This window comes from Ammospiza nelsoni, chromosome 11 (assembly GCF_027579445.1).
Source record: "Ammospiza nelsoni isolate bAmmNel1 chromosome 11, bAmmNel1.pri, whole genome shotgun sequence".
Classification (NCBI taxonomy): domain Eukaryota; kingdom Metazoa; phylum Chordata; class Aves; order Passeriformes; family Passerellidae; genus Ammospiza; species Ammospiza nelsoni.
The window spans coordinates 21,791,208-21,811,413 of record NC_080643.1 but is presented as its reverse complement, the minus strand read 5'-3'; the positions used below and the strand labels follow the sequence as shown (position 1 = coordinate 21,811,413).

The 20,206-nt window shown below is 52.2% G+C and overlaps 1 protein-coding gene across 2 annotated transcripts in view; it reads left to right on the top strand.

The window, feature by feature from the left end:
- Positions 1 to 3,659: 3,659 nt before the first annotated feature.
- The window catches only part of PHF2 (PHD finger protein 2), a 54,659-nt gene continuing 38,112 nt past the window's right edge, over positions 3,660 to 20,206 (top strand). For both annotated transcript variants that reach the window (XM_059480398.1, XM_059480397.1), the window contains exon 1: positions 3,660 to 4,081. In XM_059480398.1, the coding sequence (XP_059336381.1) occupies positions 3,984 to 4,081 (98 nt within the window). In that variant the 5' untranslated portion in view covers positions 3,660 to 3,983. The remainder of the gene's footprint in view (positions 4,082 to 20,206) is intronic.

Sequence of the window (20,206 nt, the reverse complement as noted above, 5' to 3'; positions counted from 1 at the left end):
AGTGATCCAGCCCCACACTGATCCAACCCCGCAGTGATCCAGCCCCATAGCAGTGACCCAGCCCCATAGCAGTGACCCAGCCCCACAGCAGATCCAGCCCCACGGCAGATGGCGGTACCAGCGGCGGTGAGAGTCTGTGTGATCCTTCAGATCGCGCCCAAAGCCGTTGAAGTGAATCCAGCCTGGTCGCACTGACCCACCAAGTACAGGCGGGTCTCACCCATTGGACAGAGATGGGATGAAGTGTAGCATCCCAGAAGATAACGGGCTAGTAATGCGTGTGTCTCAAGCACTGATAGCTGGAATAGCTGTGGAGCCAACCAAGGATTGTTGGTAATAACACCCCATTGGAAAAGAACAAGATGTGTCTGGAGAAGGGGTGATGCAGAGGGAGGGCAGCGCATTCCTGAGACAAACATCCTTGTTCCAGTCCCTGGAGATAAGCACAACGCAGTCCAGTGCAGGCACAGGACCGAGGCTGAGGAGTGAGCATTGGCTGTAGGAAGTGATCAAAACCACCCATGTCCCTCAAAACCCTCTGAACCATTTCCAGAAAGATCTGAAAGAATGGACTGCATGGGATGGGATGGGATGGGATGGGATGGGATGGGATGGGATGGGATGGGATGGGATGGGATGGGATGGGATGGGATGGGATGGGATGGGATAAGAGGACTCATCTAACAGTGATTTATTTCTCTGTTATCTTACTCCAGTTTCTTGTTCTTAACAGCTCTGAGCAAATAGAAAAGGTTCTAAACACTTGAAAGTCTCTTTTACCTGGGAAATTCCTGGGTGCTTTGAATTTGGGAAACATGAACGTTCTGATGCCTCAGGAAGTGTCCTGATCCCTAGCGAGAGATGAAATAAGTGGGGATCAGCCTGAGGCAGTGATGGACTTGTGTGTCTCCCTCTTTTGTGGAGTTTTGGGCTGGAGAATGCTCATGGCCCTGCACAGCAACACTGTGAGGGTCACTGCCCTCTGTTTGGTCCTGTGCCACTTTTTTCCAGTCAGTTTAAAAATACATATTAAAATGCACTTCAAGATTTCAAACAGTGAACTCTGATCAAATGGTGTTTGAGGCACCTGGGTACAGCTCCATGGCTCACCCTCCCTCCCAAGGGCAGCTAGGCACCCTCTGGGTTGAAATGCTCATGCAGAGCTCAGGACAGTGGGACAACAGCACCCGTAAGTCTCTTAATTCACTAATCCCTGTTAAAACAATTAGTAAGATGCCTGAGCTGCCAGAACAGAGCTTCTGCATTTCCATGCAGTGTCAGCTCCAGCATCCTCCAGCACAATTACACATGGCCCAACTGACTGTGGCACTTGGCAGTATCCACAAAAACATGGGCACTATAAAAACAGGAGTAAAACCACAGACACACCACTCTGCTGCTAGGCATGGCATCACCTGAGGGCCAGCAATGGACAATGGAGAGCTGGATGTGATTCCAGCCCCTAGGAGCACCTGGCTGCACTCAGGCATGGCCCTGCTGCCCTCTGTAGGGAGCACCAAACCCCCCGGGCATCCAGGGGTTTGGCTCACCCACTGCAGCAGCTGGGACACGATAACACTGGAATTCGGGTGGTGCCTTGGAAATAAAGCTGTTTGCATGGAGATGCTCGTGGGACTAAGGAAAATGAATGAGAAAAATTCTTCACAGCTGATATGGGCTGGGTGAGCAAAGCCCATAAACAGCTGAGAGGGGGAACATGGGCACAGAAAGTGGTGTGGAGGAGCTGCTTCAGGGAATAGTCATTTCGTTTGGAAGAGGCCTCAAAGATCATGGATCTGCCCTGTGCTTCCATGCTCTGTAACGTGACAACACTGATTCCAGGAAGGGAGGGAGGCCCCTCAGGCTGCAGCTGCTGCTGTGCGGGGTGTGCAGAGGCACAAAGCCCATCCTGTACCAAAGGACATGCCAGTCTCTAAGGCTCGTTTACACCCTGAGTGGTTTGGGGAGATGTCCTTGGCATTGAGGGTCAGTGTAAAGGTGTCTGAAGCTCTGTGATGGCTCCCAAGCCATCCTGCTGTACTCCCAGGACTTGATCTTCTACTTTCTGGACCATTAAAGCCATGACCAATAGATTTAAACTTAAAAGAGGGGTGGGTTTAGGGGGCAGGTTCTTACATGGTGCATGGTGATGAAGGAAACAGGTCCCTTGGTACACTTTGAGACACTCAAAAGCACCAAGTGACACTGTAGGATGCACGCCTGGGGCCTCCCACTGTGTCACTGCACTTCCACCTGTGTCAGAGGCCACCTGTGGCAGGGCTAAGTGTGGCAGTCACACACAGCCCTGTGTGTGACAGTCCTGCCCGTGGCATATGCCTGCAGTGGGCACGGGCAATGGCCTGACAGCCCCTCTTCAGCCATTCAACAACAGCTGCCTCTCTGCAGACAAACTTGAAACTGAAGTTTTTTGGTTTCATGAATCACTCTTTTCCTCCACAGGTGATTCTGAGGGTTTTTGTAGAGAGATGAAGAAAGTCTGAGATATGTCAGTTTTAGTTTTTTGCTCAAAGACAAATGCCCTGCCACACCACCAAATGTAATGGATTCAAAATGCTGAATCCACTGTAAGAGAGTTAAAATCCCACCTTGGCTGGAAGGCCCTTTGTGAGCACTCTGTAGGAAGATCTTGCTCCTCAGGGAAAAGTGACACTGGCCTTTGAACACTCTGGGAAGAGAAGTTATTCCAAAAGCCCCCGGCCTGTTTGTTTAACCCCTGTCAGAGCGTTGGCATGGCAGAGCAGCAAGGTTCGGCATCCTCAGCCCCAGCTCACACTCTTTGTGTGTTCCTCTTTGGCCTCTGCACGGGAGGAGGTCCCTGGGGCTGTGCAGTGCTGGGGTTCATGGTCATTCGGGGCCTCAGTGTGCCCCCACAGCCCACATGCTGCTGTGATCTGGTTCTTGGTGGGCACAAGGTGTTCATTACCATCCCCTGGGAGTCACAGCAGGGAAAGGGCTGCTGTGAGCAGAGGTGGTGACTTTAAAAGCAGAAATTATACAAATTTCATAGAATTCACAGGGTGCTTTGAGCTGGAGGCGACCTTTAAGATCACCTCGTTCCACCCCTCAGTAAACCCCCAGGTGGTTAAAGCCCCACTAAGATCATGTTACTGAAGAGAAAGAAGCTCGTTCTTTTGGGTGCTTTAGATGCGGACCGGGCGCGCTGTGTGTCTGGCCGCCCCTCCGCACACCCAGCCGGGCGTTGCTCCCGCGGCTCTCTCCGCACTTGCGGCCACTTCTCGGGGCTCCCTCGCCCTTGGGGCGGCCCGGAGCGCCCCGCTCCTCGCTGGGCTCTGCCCGCTGTGGCAGACAGACACCCCGGCGGCCCGAGCGGGGTCCCCCCCTCGGCACAGCCCCCGAGCGCTCCCCGCTCCCGGTGGCCCCGCACCGCCCCCCAGGCCCCCCCCGGCTGGGGGCAGCTCCCTCCCGGCAGGCGGGGGTTAACAAAAACACGCGCGTTCCGCCGAGCCCCCGCCGCGCCCCGGCCCCGACCGGGGAGCCCCGCTCCGCCGCGCTCCGCTCCGCCCGGCCCGGCCCCGCTCCCTCCGGGCTGACGCAAGGCCGGGCCCGCCGGGGAGGCCGCGCCGGGCTGTCACCAGGGGGCACCGCCGCGATCGCCGAGCACCGGGAATCACCATCCTGGAGGGACAACAACAACAACAACAACAGAGAGCCCCGGCCCGCGGCGCCGGCGGGCGGCGGGACCTGGCCATGGCCCCCGGCTCCGGGCAGCGCTTCCCTGTCCTCCGGCACCGCTCGCCCGCCCCTCTGGAGCCCTAAATCCGCTGTCGCGGTTTTATAGCGTTTTTTATTATTTTGCATTATTTCTGTTTTTCCGCTCTCCCCTTCCTCCCCCGTGCCGCCCCCCTCGGCGCCTCGGCCCCGCCGCGCTCCGCTCCGCTCGGCCGGGCGGGCGGGCGGGCGGGCGGCCGCGAGCGGAGCGGATCGGCGCGGTCGGCGCGAACATGGCGACGGTGCCCGTCTATTGCATCTGCCGGCTGCCCTACGACGTGACCCGCTTCATGATCGAGTGCGACGCCTGCAAGGACTGGTTCCACGGCAGGTAACGCACCGCGCCCGGCACCCCGAGGCCGGCCCCGGCCCAGCCGCCCCCGGTGCTCCCGCCGCCGCGCTCCCTCCCGCAGGCCTTCCCGGAGCGGGGAAGGAGGAGCCGCGCTTCCCGGCGCCGCTCCCGCGCTCCCCGCGCGCTGGTTTTGTGTGTTTTGTGGGCTCGGGGCCGGATTCCCGACACAAAGCTGCTCCCCCCGGGGTGACACCGGAGCCCCGGGCTGGCGGGGGCCATTGTGCGCGCCCGGGGAGGGGATGGGGCCGCCCTGCGCCGCCCGCCCGCGGCTCCGCGCCGCGTCCCTCCCGGAGCCGGGCCCGGGGCGGGGAGCGAGGGGCCGCGGCGGCTGCGGGGCTCGGCCGCGCTGTCAGCGGGCTCGGCCCCCGCGCCTCGGCCTCCCGCCCGGGCAGGGCTCGGGCACCGCGGCTCCCGCGGGGTTCCCCGGTGCCGGGGAGGGCCGGGGGCCGCGGGGAGCGCCGCCCTGGCAGCAGCCCCTGGGCGCCGGGGCCGGGCGGGGCGGCGGGAGCGGGCGGGGGAGCCCTCGCTGGCGCAGCGCCCGCCCCGCGGCCCCGCCGGGCAGCGCCCCCGCCCCCGGGGACCCCCGCGCACCCCCGGCCCTGCCCCGAGCCGGGGCCTGCCGTGGCGGGGCCGCGGGCAGGGGAGCGGCGGGCAGGCCGGGCGGGGCGCAGGACTCGGCTTTTCGGCTCGTTTCTCCCCAAAGCGCCTCCCGGCGCGCAGACAATGGGCGGCCGCGGCGGAGTTGCGGCGGGCGGCGGAACTTCGGTGGCGCCTGGTGTGATGAGGGCGAGGGCGGCGACTCCGGGGGCACCGAGAGCCTCAAGAGCCACCGCGCCGCCCGGGCAGCCGTGCCGGCGGAGGGGTCACTGGGCTAAAGGGGGTACACGCGGGGACAGCCCCCCGACAGGACCCCTCGCTCCCTTCGGATGTGAAGGAGGAGGAGGATGGAGTGTCAGCGGCATGGCAGCGATTCCCCAGGAATGATTGAAGTGTAAAAAGTGCGATTAAAATCAGGTAAATCACCTGGATGAGCGCTTTTTACGCCAGGGGTCCGGTCAGGTTGGGCTGTGCTCTTTCATGGCCAGCAGAGTCCCCGCACAGCTGGCGGACGAGGCGGCGGCGAGCGGCTCTGCCCGAGCGGGCACCGGGGCACCCGCGGATCCGCCGTGCGCAGAATAAAGGACTCCAGACGCTTGGCTGTGACATTAGGAATGATGTTCTACCCTTTACAGTAGGAGCTGTGTAGAAGCAGGAAGGGAAACACAGAAATAGACAGTGGCGGTGCTGGCGGAAGGGTGCTCCGCACGGGGCTCCGGGACAGGAGCTCGCAGGAATCGCGCTGGCCCGTGCCATCGGGCACAGACGCTGAGGTGAGGCTGGAGAGAAGCCTCAAGCATGTGCACCTGAAACTTAGACACTTTAAAGACATGAAAATATTACGATTTTCAGGCAAAGTAATGGCAGAGTGAATTGCTGAAGAGTAAACAGCGGCAGGAGGTAAGCTGCCTGCACAGGGTGGTGAATTTCCATTGAAACTGGCAAAGAGACCTTGCTTGTAGCTGATCAACCAAATTATCTTGTTGTGGGCAGCTCAGGGTCAGCAGCGAGAGGAAAGGTGTTTAATTTTGTGGCATAAGGGACGGAAATGATTTGTAGTGCTGCTGGGGCTGGGGGGGGGTGTTGTACTCTTTTTTCTTCGTTTATAGTAGTGCCCAGAGATTGATTTTTAGAGAAAGAAAACTGAGTTTACTTCTCAAAGTGTCAAAGCCTGAGATAATTGTATCAGAGAGTTTCATGGAGTATTAGGAGCAAGCAGTTTATCCATGACACTGTTTGCTTTTTTTTTTTGTAATGTATAAGTAAATAAATAGAAAAAAAATCAGGATTTAATTGTATTAAATCGCGTCTGTCCCAGACACTCAAAGCACTGATGTTAACATTTACACAAAACTGCAACAAAAATATTCAATGTTATATAGTACTGCAACAAAAAATACAATGTTACATAGGTTCGGCAACCAAACATGAGCCAGTGTGCCCAGCCGCGCCGTGCTCGGGAGGATTGCCTGGTGTTTTAATCACACTTCTGTTTCTTTTTAACATGATGTACAGTGTGCAATTCAGAAAAAAAAGGTGTCATTTCTGGTTGGGTTTTGTAGAAGCAGATCAGGTGTTTTAATGTTTCCCTTCTGACATGAGTTCCCAAATATCTAAAATAAATATTTTTCATGGGTTATCCCTGCAGCAGTCGCAGTCTCCCTTTCATCTAAGGCTGGGCAACGTCTCTGTGGCAACTTCAGCAGTTCTGGTGGCAAATTGATATTTTAAAGTACCTAAAGTGTGTTAAGCTTGTGTGATGTAGTTTAGAAGTTGGGCACAGGGCAATGGAGCCCTCTCCCCTTCTGGGACAAATGCGCTGGGGGCTCTCGGACACTGCTGAAGTGTGCTGAGCCCTGGAGCTGCTGGTGTGTTCACAGAGCCCTGTGACTTCTTGTGGAGCTGAGGTGCGATGATTCCTCTTCTCTCTGTTTGCCTGAGCTGCTCCCACTGTCTGGCAAGGCCAGAGATGATCTTAGAGGCAAAGGACAGAGATGCCACAGTGGGCACAGGGCTGTTTGTCCCCTGTCCGTGTGCGGGTCAGGTGTTCTCTGTTTGGGCTGGGGAGGTCTCACACGCCTCAGTGCTCGGCTCTGAGCAGCCAGGCTGGTGCTCTGGGATGTCCTGGCCCCTCCATCGCCTCTGCTGGCTCCTGTCCCCTTGGGTCCCATCCTGAGCAGGGGTCCTGGTGTTGTTCTGCCTGGCAGCAGTTCTGAGGCAGCAGGGACAGCCAGGGTGCCCACTGGTTGGCATGGGAACTGGCTCTGTGAGGGCCAGGGAAGGAGGAGGAAGAGGGAGAGGTCCTGATGTGTGAGGAAGCTGACATTGAGCACTGCCACGGGTCACTGCTGCCTCAAGGGTCGGCCTGGCTGGATGCAGGGACTGATGCCAGCTGTGCCACAGGGTCCCCGGGCAGCTGCTGGGGCACAGGGGGTGTGGGACAGGGGCGCTCAGCGGTGTGCTGGGGGGAGCTCTGCCTTCTCCTCAGCTTGCAGGTGTGCTGCTGCTGCAGGTGATGTGCTGCAGGTGGTGCTGCACAGGTGTGCTGCTGCAGGTGATGCTGCTGCAGGTGATGCTGCACAGGCGATGCTGCACAGGTGTGCTGCTGCAGGTCTGCAGGTTGTTCTGCAAGTGTGCTGCTGCAGGTGATGCTGCTGCAGGAGATGCTGCTGCAGGAGATGCTGCACAGGTGCTGCACAGGTGATGCTGCTGCAGGAGATGCTGCTGCAGGAGATGCTGCACAGGTGCTGCACAGGTGATGCTGCACAGGTGCTGCACAGGTGATGCTGCTGGTTGTCCGTGCTGTCCACACTCCTGAGCCTGTGCAGGGGCTCCCTCCATTCCCCCTCCCTGGGGGCAGCTTCTGGGGGCTGGGAAAAGCTGCGCATGGTGACAGCTCTCCAAGTGCCTCATGTGCAATGGAAACTGCGTTACAAGGTTACAGAACCCTGTATCCGAGACAAGGCAAGCCTTTTTGTACCGGTTTGTTCAACTAGAAATCTGTACGGGGCTACTCATTACGGCTGTAGGTGAGGGAAGGTAAATTATTCATTTTCTCTGCAGTATTTTGTTACCTGTTCTTATAACCCACACCTGGTGCTGTAGGGTGGGATCGCGCTCACTAAATGAGATAACAAGTATGGATTTTATTACCCTGTGTATATTTAAACTTTGAACCTTCTTGCTCCAGGCCTAGCAGTGGTCAATAACTCAGTTAAAGGTTTAGTTACCCAAAAGCAGCTCGTGCAGTTGTGAGAGCAGCCCAAAGTGATGGTGGGAGTTACTCAGGATGCCCTGGCACACAGAGTGAACGTGGCTGGGTTAAGAAAAGCTCTTCTCTGCTACACTGCAAGGCTGAACTCGGTGTGTGGGCAGATTTTATGCTCATAACAGAGCATTCAGCATTTTCCCTTTCAAAAACAGGTCTGATTTTACACAGCAGCATCTAGTTCCACTCTTTTACGCAGGCTTATCACTAGCTATGGGCAAATTTGGAAATTTGGGTAAAATTTGAAGATGAGGATATCCTAAAACTAGAATGCTATTTGCTTTGGTTTTCTCACAGCAGAGGGAATCCCTGAGGGTAATCAAGCTGTGCCCAGAATGATTTCCTTTCATGTGCTGAGTTCAGATAGGACCAAAGTGTGTAAGTCTTTCAAATAGCTAAAAATCTCAGGTTATTTCAATTTTTCCTGAAGAGTTAGTTGGGGTGAATGACAGGCTCAGTTTTTCTGGGGGCCTGCCCACAACAGGGATCATGAACGAGCCATGCTAATGCCTGTACTAGAATGCTTTGGAAAATCCAAGTCTAAGTAATACCAAGAGTGGACAGTAGTGTGGAAAGGCCTGCATGAACCTGCTGGTACCTCAGAGCCAGAACAGATCACAGAAGATTTTTGTATATAAAGATTCTTCTAATTCTAGAAGTTCTTACCCAGCTTTTACCTCTGGAAGGATAAAATGTTAGAAATATTAATCACAATTCATGTTTAATTTAAAAAAAAGGACAAAATGCTGTGGTTTAATGAGTTCTGTCCAGCAGCCCAAGCCTTCAGGTGCTCTGTTATGTGAGCAGCCCTGTGGGCACCTGGGTACCTGTTGAGCTCAGTATCAGTGGGATGGCAGCGTTATCAGCCATGTCACAACAGAGAAATGAGTTCTGCAAGCAAAGGTGAACTTTTTCCTTAGTGCTGAATACCTCCATAATAAAGGAAATGGGTAAAGATGTCTTGACAAAAATTATCAAAGGGATGTAACTACATATGGGGAGATACCAGTGAAGAGAAAAAGTGTTATACAATCACTATAAGGCTTTCCAAAACTCAGAGACCACCATCTTTAATATTACCTTAATGTATTTCCTTCCTTCTGACCAATACAAATTTTGTAGTAGCAGTGTAATGTATTTACACTGAAAATGGAGTGTGTTCTCCTTGCCCACATAGCCCTCTCTCGTATGGCAGCCTGTGGGTCTACTGTTCTGAAAATATTTTATTGAAACATGGTTTGTGGCATTGGGGGTGTCCTATAAAGGTGCTCTGAAGCAGTGCTGGAGGCTTGTTTGGGCTGCAGGTGAGCTGATGCTTTGGAATCACGTGGGTTTTTCATAGTGACCATGTCATGCATCTTATCAGTGACTGATAACTCTGTAACGTGGGTGTGCATTATCAGATCTTACACTGGCTGATGGATACCAATAGTAATTCCTTTCCAGTAATTCCTTTATCTGAAAAAAAATAGCCTGTTCACAGTCCATTTTACAACTTTATGCATGGCTATTTTTAGATGTTACTTGGCTGTTGCATCCAAGTCCCTCTGGTATACAATATAATGGCAATAATGTGTTTGGCCAATCTCACCAGGTCTCTCATGAAGATTTTTCCTGGGGTATTGGTGCCCACCCTGTGTGAAGGCTGAGCATCTCCCCAGAAGGGACAGGGCTGTCCTGGGGACCATGGTCTCCAGCAGTGTGCTGTGACCAGGCTGCAACATCTTGAGGCAAATGGCTTCAAGTTGTGCCAGGGGAAGCTTCTGTTGGATATTGGGGAAAATTTCTGCATCAAAGGGGTTTTCATGCCTGGCACAGGCTGTCCAGGGCAGTGGTGGAGTCACCATCCCTGGATGGATTTAAGAGAAGTTCAGACTGCGGCATGTTAGTGCTGCACTTGGCCGTGCTGGGGGGATGGCTGCACCTGATGATTTTAGGGTCTTTTCCAACCCAAACCATTCCATGAGTGTTGTATTCCATATTTCTCAAGTGCCATACTGTACCAAGCTGTTCTTCTCTGCAGCACAGTTCTTCATGTGTCCTCTCAGGGGCTCCTCCTGGGCTCTCGACCCACCCCTGTTTATTCCAGTTACCTTCACGAGCTGCAGCTGCTGCCCAGCCAAGGACTGTGCAGCTGTGGCTCGTTTGGAGTAACTGGGACCCACACACAGATCTTACAGGGACTCTCTCCATAAGGACCCACTTATTTAATACATAGATCTTACAATACATAGATCTTAACAGGGACTCTCTCCATAACAATACATATATTCAGGCCCCACATTCCCCCCCTTTTCTTTTAACAATTATAATATACATACAGTCCCAGCTCTCAGGCTGCCACAGCTCTCAGCTGTCTTGAACACATACAAATCCCTAGATGTTCCAAGGCTCTTTTCCTTAAAGGCCATATTCTTACAGCTTTCTGCTGTTACAGCTCCTTAATTCAAAGGCCATATGATATTCTAAAGTCCCAGCTCTCTGGCTGCCACAGCTCTCAGCTGTCCTATCTTCTGTGATGTCAAGGGGTTCCTACCTTCTTTCAACGTTTGGCTGCATGTTCTTCATCACGCCAGGGTCACCAGTTGTTGTGTTCTTGTTGTATTCCATATTTCTCAAGTCCCACACTGTACCAAGCTGTTCTTCTCTGCAGCACAGTCCTTTGTGTCCTCTCTGGAGCTCCTCCTAGGCTCTCAACCCACCCCTATTTATTCCAGTTACCTTCACGAGCTAAGGACTTCACAGCTGTAGCTCGTTTGGAGTAACTAGGACCCACAGATCTTACAAGGACTCTCTCCATAACAACACATATATTCAGGCCCCCACACACGACCTCCTGCTTTGTTCTGGTGCTTGGTGCTCTTCAGCCCTGGGACCACAGCCCAGGACATGCAGGGATGTGCAAGTCCCTCCTTGTTGCACTCTCCTGGGCCTTTGGAAGAGGCTGACAGCCTGTGCACGGCTCCCAGCCTGCAGCCCATGGAGGAGCTCCTTCTTTTCTTCTCAGGCACATCCCCAAACCTGACGGCTGCTGCTCCTCCAGGTGAGGGCTCAGTCCTGTGCCTGCAGGCAGAGCAGGAGTGGGGGTGCTGAGTTTCCCTGGGTGTAATTGTGCTTCCCAGCCAACCAGGATAGACTTCTCCTGGGATATTCAGCAATTTTTAGTGCTTCATCCATTTGTTTTAGCAAGTAGTCAAGACAAGCAGAAAGTTAAGCAATAGTGTATTTTGACAGGAAAAAAATAAACCAGAATTGCAGAAACAAAGATATTTTTAAGTTTCCTGTTTGCAATTGTCAACCCAGTAATCTGGAACTTTGTGAGAGCTGCCTTATTGTTTTTATGGAATTGCTCGTGGATTTCATAGTGTTTTCCTCTTTTTGCAAAATACACAGTACATTTACTCTCAGAAGCAGCAATTGCCTCATCTGGCAGACTGGAAGGATGTAACAAGTAAAAAAAGAAGTGAAATATTTCTGCTAGATATCAGTAGCTGTGATTTTTTATTAAACCTCCATTATTGCTGTTAGCATCTCAATGGAAGGGAATGGAAATGTGGAAATTGGCTGGAATGCTGTTCCTGTGCCATATGTGCTGTGTCCCTTGTGGCAGCAGCAGCACACAGAACAGCCCAGGATCATTGTACAGGAGCACAGTCCCCACAGCCAGGTTGTAAGTGAGATTTAATGTCTTTATGGAGCCTCTCAGCAAGGCCTGGCTTGGGGCAGGCGGGGGAAGCAAAAGGACTTGCAGTGCTGTTAACAGGGACAGTGTCTCCTGATCACCGTCCTGTCCACCTGGGGTTTCCTCTCCATTCTGATCACTAAATGCCCTCGCATTGATTGCAGCAGTTACTAAGGAATCTGGAGGCTATCTAGTGTACTCTTATTTAGCCAGAAGGAGCAGTTTATTGGCCAGGAGCAGGCAGGACCTCTGGAACCCTCAGCTCCTTACAGGCCATGGGGACAGCGTGTGAGCAGCATATGGGCTCCTTCACACCCCAGAAATGTTTCCCAGGGAATTGAAGAAAGAAAAAAAAGAATTTAAAAAAAGCTGTCCGCCTGATACCTGAATGAGGAGTCATTGAGTAAAGAATGACAAACACGTGGGGCTGCTGAGTGTTTTGTTCCATGGTCACTTCAGGAATCTGAGTCACAGAGGTGCCAGCAGCAGCCACAAGAGAGCCCAGGTGCCGAGGCTGGGAGGGCAGGAGCCCCCTCTGACCCTCTTCTCTCATCCCTGCTCCTGCCTTGGAGCACTGAGGTGCTGCTCTGCAGCTGGCTGCTGATAAGGGATTCATCATCCCAAAGACTCGACTAATTCCTGCTCTGGCATTGCCTCTCAATGAAACTTCCACTGGAAGGTGAGAAGGTGGGTGGAGGGTTGGAAAAGGTGAGGATGCTCTTTCCTTACAGGTGAATGTGGGGCTTGTTCTAAAAGAGGTGGGTTTGCTCTTGTTGAGATGGCTGAGGAGGTCTTAAAACACTTGAATGTGTTCTGAGAAGATCCTATGAATTCACAGCTTTTACTGCCGAAGTGGTTCTTGGCAGTATTTGGAACTCTTATCCACCAACTCTCTTGCATCAGGACAAACACATTGGCCAAATGAAAGCACAGATGCTCTTGAGGGAAAGGCAACACATCCACTTATGATTTGTCCCAATGTTTATTAGTTTATTAGTTTATTAGTCTAAGAAATTTTTAGACTATTGCACGGGACTGTGACAAAGTTCAGCCCGGTGGAATCACAAGGCGCCTGCGGTGGCTGCACAGCAGCTCCTGCTGAGGGATGCCTGCCCACAGCTCTGTCCTTCCAGCACTCATGGGAGCAGGCTGCACCTCAGCCCAGAGCAGCACATCCCTCCTGCACAGGCTGCACTCCCAGCCCAGAGCAGCACATCCCTCCTGCACAGGCTGCACCTCAGCCCAGAGCAGCACATCCCTCCTGCACAGGCTGCACTCCCAGCACAGGCAGCACATCCCTCCTGCACAGGCTGCACCTCAGCACAGGCAGCACATCCCTCCTGCACAGGCTGCACTTCCAGCCCAGAGCAGCACATCCCTCCTGCACAGGCTGCACTTCCAGCCCAGCAGCAGCACATCCCTCCTGCACAGGCTGCACTCCCAGCCCAGCAGCATCACGCTGCTCCCCAGCCCTCAGTCCCAGCCTCCCCAGCACAGCCTCTCACCCTGTGCTCAGCTGGCACTGCTGCACAGCCCCAGCTCCAGGTGCTGTGGAAGGAATGGGTGTCTGCCCATGGATGCAGCAATGTCCTTAGAAATCAAGCATTGCTGGAAGGTGTGGGAGTGAAACTGCAGGAGACTATGAGCAATACCAGAGGGGAGAAATGCAGCTGTGGGTGAGAAACTGTTACTATTCCTGATGCTGCTTGTAAATCACAGACTGGAGCACAGAGGCAGAGGCACAGTGTGTCAGGACACTTTGCTGGAAATGGATGGAGAGGGCTCACAAGGACTCAGATGCATTTTTTTTCCTTTATTCTTTGGACACAGCCTTGCACAGGACTGTTAGGAACTGAGCAAATGCTTTCAGAGACACCCCAGCCCCGCTCCTGGGCCCCGCCAGGCTTTGAAGGACCATTCTCCTGCAGCACTGTCAGTGCCTGTGGCATTTTCCAGTTCTATCAAGTTTTACCCTCTTTTTGACATTGCACCAGATTGGCCAGAGAACAGGACAATTGTGCCCAAACACCTCCTGTAAAAGGCAGAGTGCTGAGGCTGGCTGCACAGCAGTGATTCCTGCTCAGCCCCACAGAGGAACACCTTAAATCCCAGGTACCCTGGGGGTTTGGGTGTGACCAGCTGTGTGCTCCTCCTGCACTGTTCCTGCTGCCCATGAGCAGCTCACAGGGAATGTGGGGACATTGCTTTGCAGGCAGGACACAGCCCACTGCCTCTGTGGGATGCTCTGGGAGTTACTGAAATGTGGGAGCTCATGTTTCAGGTTCACTCGTGGCGTTTGCAGACTGCATGGAGAGGGGAGCAGGTCAGGAAAAGTGCGCTGTGAGTGAGGAGATGGTGTGAGGAGCAGTCCTGCACCCAGGGTGGTGCTGGGCAGAGCCTTCTGCTGCCAGGCACCATCTGGGGCTGCCCTCAGCTGCTGTTGGCTGCTACCTAAGTTACCTCAGATTTAAAAGTATACATTAAAGTCCCTTTTTACCATACTGCTAAATTTTTCCATTTAAAAATTGCTGAACTGAAGTAGGTGCTGGAATTCAGTTACAGTCCTACTCGAAAAATACCCAAAGGGCTGGAATGAGCTGGAGCTGGGGTTGTTCCTCATGCTTCCAAAGCAAGAGGCTGTAGGGGACGATCCATTCAACATGTCACTTGCAGTCAGGGCTGCTGCTGCCTGTAGTGTTCAACAATGAGCCAAGATTTCATGTTTTTAAGTTCTCAGACCTAAGCTTTTTCCCAGGAGGATTTCTGCAGGGAGGGTGGGCATGTTTTGTTGTTTAGTTGGGGGTTTTTTGGTTGCTTGGGACTTTTTATTTAGAACAAGAAAAACTGTTGTTTTATGCTTCGTTGCAAGGAAGTTTTTCAGATACAAAGCTCTCACAAATGTTCTTCAGAATAATTATTTCTTCTTTTTTGTGGTGTGAGAGTTGGTGAATGGTTTGAGGAAGGAAAACGTGTGTCAAGGAGGTGTTTCTGAAGAGCACTTACCTGGAATCTCACAGTGAATGGGAGCAGAGCCTGTCTGGCTGCCTGCAGTCACAGCCTCAACCTGCCAGCCTTTGCATGGTTCCTTCTGAATTTTGTGTTTCTTTGCATTCTTGGAACTCTGAAATCCCTCTCAGAGCAGAACTGATTGCTTGAACTGCAAACCATGCTGATGGGGAGGCTCAGTGGCACTGGCCTGCTGGCATTCCAGGTCCTGCTCATGCCACAGGGCTTCTGTGGGACAGAAATGTCACAGAAAATGCCACAACCATTTTTTAAAGGAAGGATGTCTTGTGGAGGGCTTTTAAGGAGTGTCTTATGGAGCACATCCTGCATGGGCTGGAAGGGTTCAGTCAGGTAAGGTTTTCCCTTTGAGAAGAGCAGGGCAGAACTCTAATTTTGTGTTGATAAGTCACAAGCAGTGAAAGAATATTAGCACTTCATGTGGTGTTTGTAAAAAGGCAAGAAGAGTATCTGGAGAAAAAGAGGAAATTTATGATTTCCCACAGAATCCCAGAATCCCAGAATGATTTGCACTGGGAGGGACCTTAAACCTCACCGTGTTCCCACCTCCTGCCGGGGTGCATTGATGTGCAGATGTCTGAATCGGCTGAAGACAAGAGCACTTTACATCAGCAGAACAACCAGCAATCTCCACTGCTAACTCACTGCCAGTGGCACTGGGTGGCACTGGGTGTTTATTCTGAGCTGTCGCTGCTCCTCCACAGTGCAAAATCCTGGCTGATAAAGAAATCTGTTGGGGTTTCCCTGTCAGTTACCAGGTGGAGCAAATCCTTACACGTCCATGGACGGAAGGACATCATTTCATACCAGCCCAGTGCCCAGTCTGAATGCCTTATCCAAGGGCACTCATGCGATCTATGGCTGTTGCTACCATGGTTTTCTTTCTAACCACACAGGTTCTCTTTGTTTCTCTCTACCAAGGATGTTGTCCATCACTCCCACACACACATGCCATGTGCTGTGCCAAGCGTGATGGACCATCCCCACCATGGCTGAGTTCACATGGGGCAGCGCTGAGCACGCCGTGGGCAGGGGACCCTTTGCTGTCACCTGGGTTGGTGATGGTGCAGAATGGCATGGGAGGAGCACACAGAGCACAGCATGGACGTACAAAGCCAGTTTGCATCTTGAAATAGGAATAAAATGTGATAAAGCTGTAATTGGGTCATTTGAAATTTGATGTTAATCTTTTGGAACTGTAGTTGAAGTGCTGAAATGAAATTAAGGTACAAGAGCGGGTTATGTGTGTCAACAACAGGGACAGCCAAGAATGGTTTGAAGGTTCTGTTAATAATTTATCATTCTTTAATTGTGTAGTTGTTGGGTTTAATATAGTAAGTTCTTTGTAAATATGACAGTGAAAACCATTCCTGTTCCTTCTCCCTCCTTGTTGTACTATCTGCTCATTTTGGAGCTTCCCCTGTGAGCATTGCAGTTGTTGCAGTTGGTTCAGAGTGTTTGCCATGCAAAACAAAGCATGAAAAGATAACTTTGGGGTACTATCAGGATTGCCATGTGTTTATATGCTTATATGTATCTATAAAGAATACATCAAAATGGTCCTGTGACTGAAAAGGACAACCAACCTGACCAATATTGATCAGTATTTTTAGCAAGATCTGAGCATGCTTATGCAAATTACAGTGATAAGTTACCTCAGATTTAAAAGTAAGTTATATAAATGGGTGTCACAATTAAAGCAAATCAAACACACACAGTACTCAGATTTGTATTAATGTGTATCAATACATACATGGATGTGTAAGTACACAGGTACAGGTAGTTGTTGCTGTACAAAGTCAGTGATGTCTGTGGCTTTGCTGGTGCTTAGTTTATTTGCATTTATCTGCCATTTAGTCGGACACTGCCCATGCCCAGCCTGCTCCTGCTGTACGTGTGGTGTGGATGTGACACGCAGGGGGAGCAGATGCTCAGGAGGAGTGAGAGGGAACATGAAAGCAAAGGAGTGGTGTTGCTCAGAGTGTTGTGGCTTTTGGAGGACAAGTCACAAAATCAGGAATTCCAGAGGGATCCGTGTGTTGCAGGTGTGGGTCTGTAACAGGCCAGTGTTACAGGGGTTTGGTGAGCTGTGTGTCCTGCACAGCTGATGTTCCAGCAGTGGCATTTATTTGCAGTAATGTTCCTGTTGGAGGGAGAAGTGGAACAACAGGGTCAGGGCAAGGCTGCAGTCAGTGTGTAAGGGTTTGCAGGCCGATTTCCTGGAGTGTATGTGCTCATTTTTAAAGGTAATTCCTGGAATTGCAGAGGGCAGAGCATAAAGAATGTTTTACCGAGCAGTGCTTGGTAAACACAGGTTTGCACTGCAGCACAGCTGATCCTGGCTGCTGCTCCTCAGGGCTTAGGTTTAGCCCAACTTTTGGGATTCCCTCTGCTGTGGGGCTCTCCCAGAAAGGTGGCCTGCCTGCCTTGCCACTTGTGGGGTGCCATTCCTGATAGAGATGCTTATAGTCTTCAGATGCTTGGGCCAGCAGAGAAGGCTGAGGTTGAATCCAGTCTCATTGGCAGTGCTGCCACGCTGGGCTGTGGCTGTCAGGGCTCACTCTGCCATGGCCACTCTGCCTTGGGAGTTGGCTCTGTTGGTCTCTCGGGTTCTGATACATCCTGGTTAGAGAGTTGGCAGCTTGTGATGTGTTGTACTGAAACTTGAAACTGAGACCTCATTCTGTAGAGTCTCAAGGAACTGAGCAGTGAGCCCTGGCTGATTTTGGGGGTTCTGAATTCCAGCTCTGAATAACAGATTTGTTGCTGGCATGCACAGGTTCTAGTTAGGCCACATAACAGTGTGATGCTGGCAAAGACTTGGGCTGTGCAGTAGGTGCAGGTTGCTGCAGTCTAGAAACTTCATTTATTTCTGTTTGGTTGATTTCTTTTTTTCCAGGGTGGGTGATATTTCTTTTATACAATGTCACTGGTTGGTTTTTGCTGAGGAACAAAAGGCACATGCTAATAGTAGATATTTTTGTAAAGTAGTTTGACCTGTGCTTGGGAAGAAGGTGCCCTGTGAGTGAAAACACATGAAGCCTGGATTCCAGCACTTCTCTGTGGAGGATGAATTGTGCTGGGTTTGTACAAGGCTGGTCTGACAGGGGGCTGTTCCCAGGGGCTGCCTCCCGGAGCTCTCGTGGAGCAGTGGGCAACAGCTGAGGTGACACATTGCCTGCGGAAGGAGTGCTGAGACACCAATATCACAGAGTTTTGTTGGTCATACAATAATTCAAGGATTATTTTCCCTGAGACAATTCTCTTTCCTACTCCCTTCTGCACTGGGCAGAATACAGCCTGTGGCTTCTGAAGTGCTCATGAAAATCAGTCCATTCCTGGGATCTTTTGCTTCCTGCTGTGCTTGCCTCAGTGTGTGTGAGAGAATCCGCTCCATCACTCCAGCCTCCAATTATGTGCAGCAGATAAGCGAGGATTTATTTGATCAACCCAAGCACTAATTCCATAGAGAAGTTTTGCAGTATGTTTGGAGATAGAAAAGGAGGTTTTTAGGGGTGTGGAGAGTTGTCTGTGCAGACTGGGATGAGCTGGGAGCCGGAGGGAGGAAGGGTAAAGGGCAGTTTTGTGCATGAGCCCACTTTCCAGTGTGTGGCCACAAACCTGGCACAGCGTTTGCACCTAGGCAGAGCCCCAGGGCAGGACTCCCCTTGCAAGTGCCCTTTGCTCTGTAAAGCTCTCAGTGACCTCGGCAGCAGAACCTTGGTGTGCACCCCATTTGTGTGTAGATCTCAGCCATGGGGAAGCCCCATGGGAGAGGTTACTCTGCTGGCAGAGGCTCTGGTTGGGAGTGTCCTGTGGGGATGGCAGCCTGAGGAGATGGAGCTTGTGAGTGTCAGGCTAGTCCATGGAGCAAACTGGCAACAGCCGCCAGTGCTATGGGCTCCATCAGGGTGTGGAGCTGCTGCTTCCCTTGGGGTGGAGCAGAAAGGCTTTGGGGACATGGATTGGTGGTGGCACTGGCAATGCTGGGGAACGGTTGCGCTCCATGTCCTTCAGGTTCTTTTCCAGTGTAAGTGATTCTGTGATTCTGTCACTCTGCTGGGCCAAGGGTCCTGTGCGGGCCATGGGTGGAGGGGCTGCTGTGTTGGTCCCGGGGCTGAGTGCCTCAGGCTGGAGAGATGAGCTGTGGGCAGGGCCCTGCACTGCCCCTGGCTGTGGCTGAGCTGGGATGTGTGCTGCCTGCTCACTGGCTTTGTTTCTGAGCTCTGCCGAGTGCAGTGTGTGCTCAGGTGCAGCTGTGTGGAGCTGTGTGGCAGCAGAGCCGAGCTGTGTGGATGGTGTCACCCTGAGTGGGGTGGGTGTCAGCTCTGCTGCCTCTGTGGCCCTGGCTGACACCTGCGTGTCAGTTGAAGATGAAATAGAAACCGTACACAGAGAACAGAGGGTGGCTGGTGAAAGGAGTGGGAGAGAGGAAGAAAGCAGCCGAGACAAGGCATGTGCAGACCAGTTCACTTCTCACACCTGCAGCCTGTTGGCTCAGCCCCTGGCCGGGAGCTCCTGCAGCACCTCAGGGCCCGGATGGGATGCCCTGGCCTGCACAGTCGTGTCATCTGCTCTGTCACCTGCCCTGCTCCCAGGCTGGGATGAGCCCTTCTTGCTCCCTGCAGCAGCAGTGTGGCTACCCAGCCTGGAAACAGTTTTGCATGTGGCCAGATTTCTGTTGTGGACCAGTGCCACTTCTTTGAGTGAAGTTACACAAGGAATAAATGAAACCTAACAGAATGATTTTGAGAGGAGAGATATTTTTGTTCCGTTTGTTTAATGGACTTCTTGACCTTTTGGGTCAAGAATTTGGGACCTTTATTTTGGGCTTGGCAATTTTTTCCTTCAGTTTTGTTTTATTCCTGCTTTTTACCACTCTCTTTCTCTGTTTCCCTTCCTCTTGGCTTATTTCCCATCTGCTTTTGGGAAACCCAGTGCTGAGAAGGAGAACAAACATCAGGGCAGCTGTAACCACACAGGGCTGAGCAGGTTCTCTGCTGGACAGGCTGAGCCCAGTTTGCAGCAGCAGCAGCAGCAGCACCTGGCACAGCAGTGGCTCCACAGGTGTCTGTGTCCAGCTCAGGTCTTTCACGTGCCAGAGGATGGGGCTGGCACTGCCAGGGGATAGGGCGGGAGATATGTTCCTGTGCAAAAAAGGGCATGGGACATTCTCCCCAGTCAGTGGTGAAGGTGTTCACCTCTTCAAGGTGTTGCCTCTGAGGTCATTGAGGATGACAGGCATTGCAGTCAGCTGGAATTGTGTGATGGATTGTTGGGGTCACTCTCTAAGTCTTTAATTATTTTCAATTACATGACAGCAAGTTGAATAGAATTTTGAGTTGACATAAAATAATTAGGGGGAAAAGAGTCTCATCCAGCACTTTTCTACCACGTGTGTTTCATGAGAGAGTCATCTGCCAGCAGTAGGGATCAGGATTCAGAGTGGGCTTCACTTCTGCAGCAGGGTGTTTTTCCTTGCTCTGTACATTCCCTCAGTGAGAAGAGCTTGTTGGAAAATGTAATTCATTCT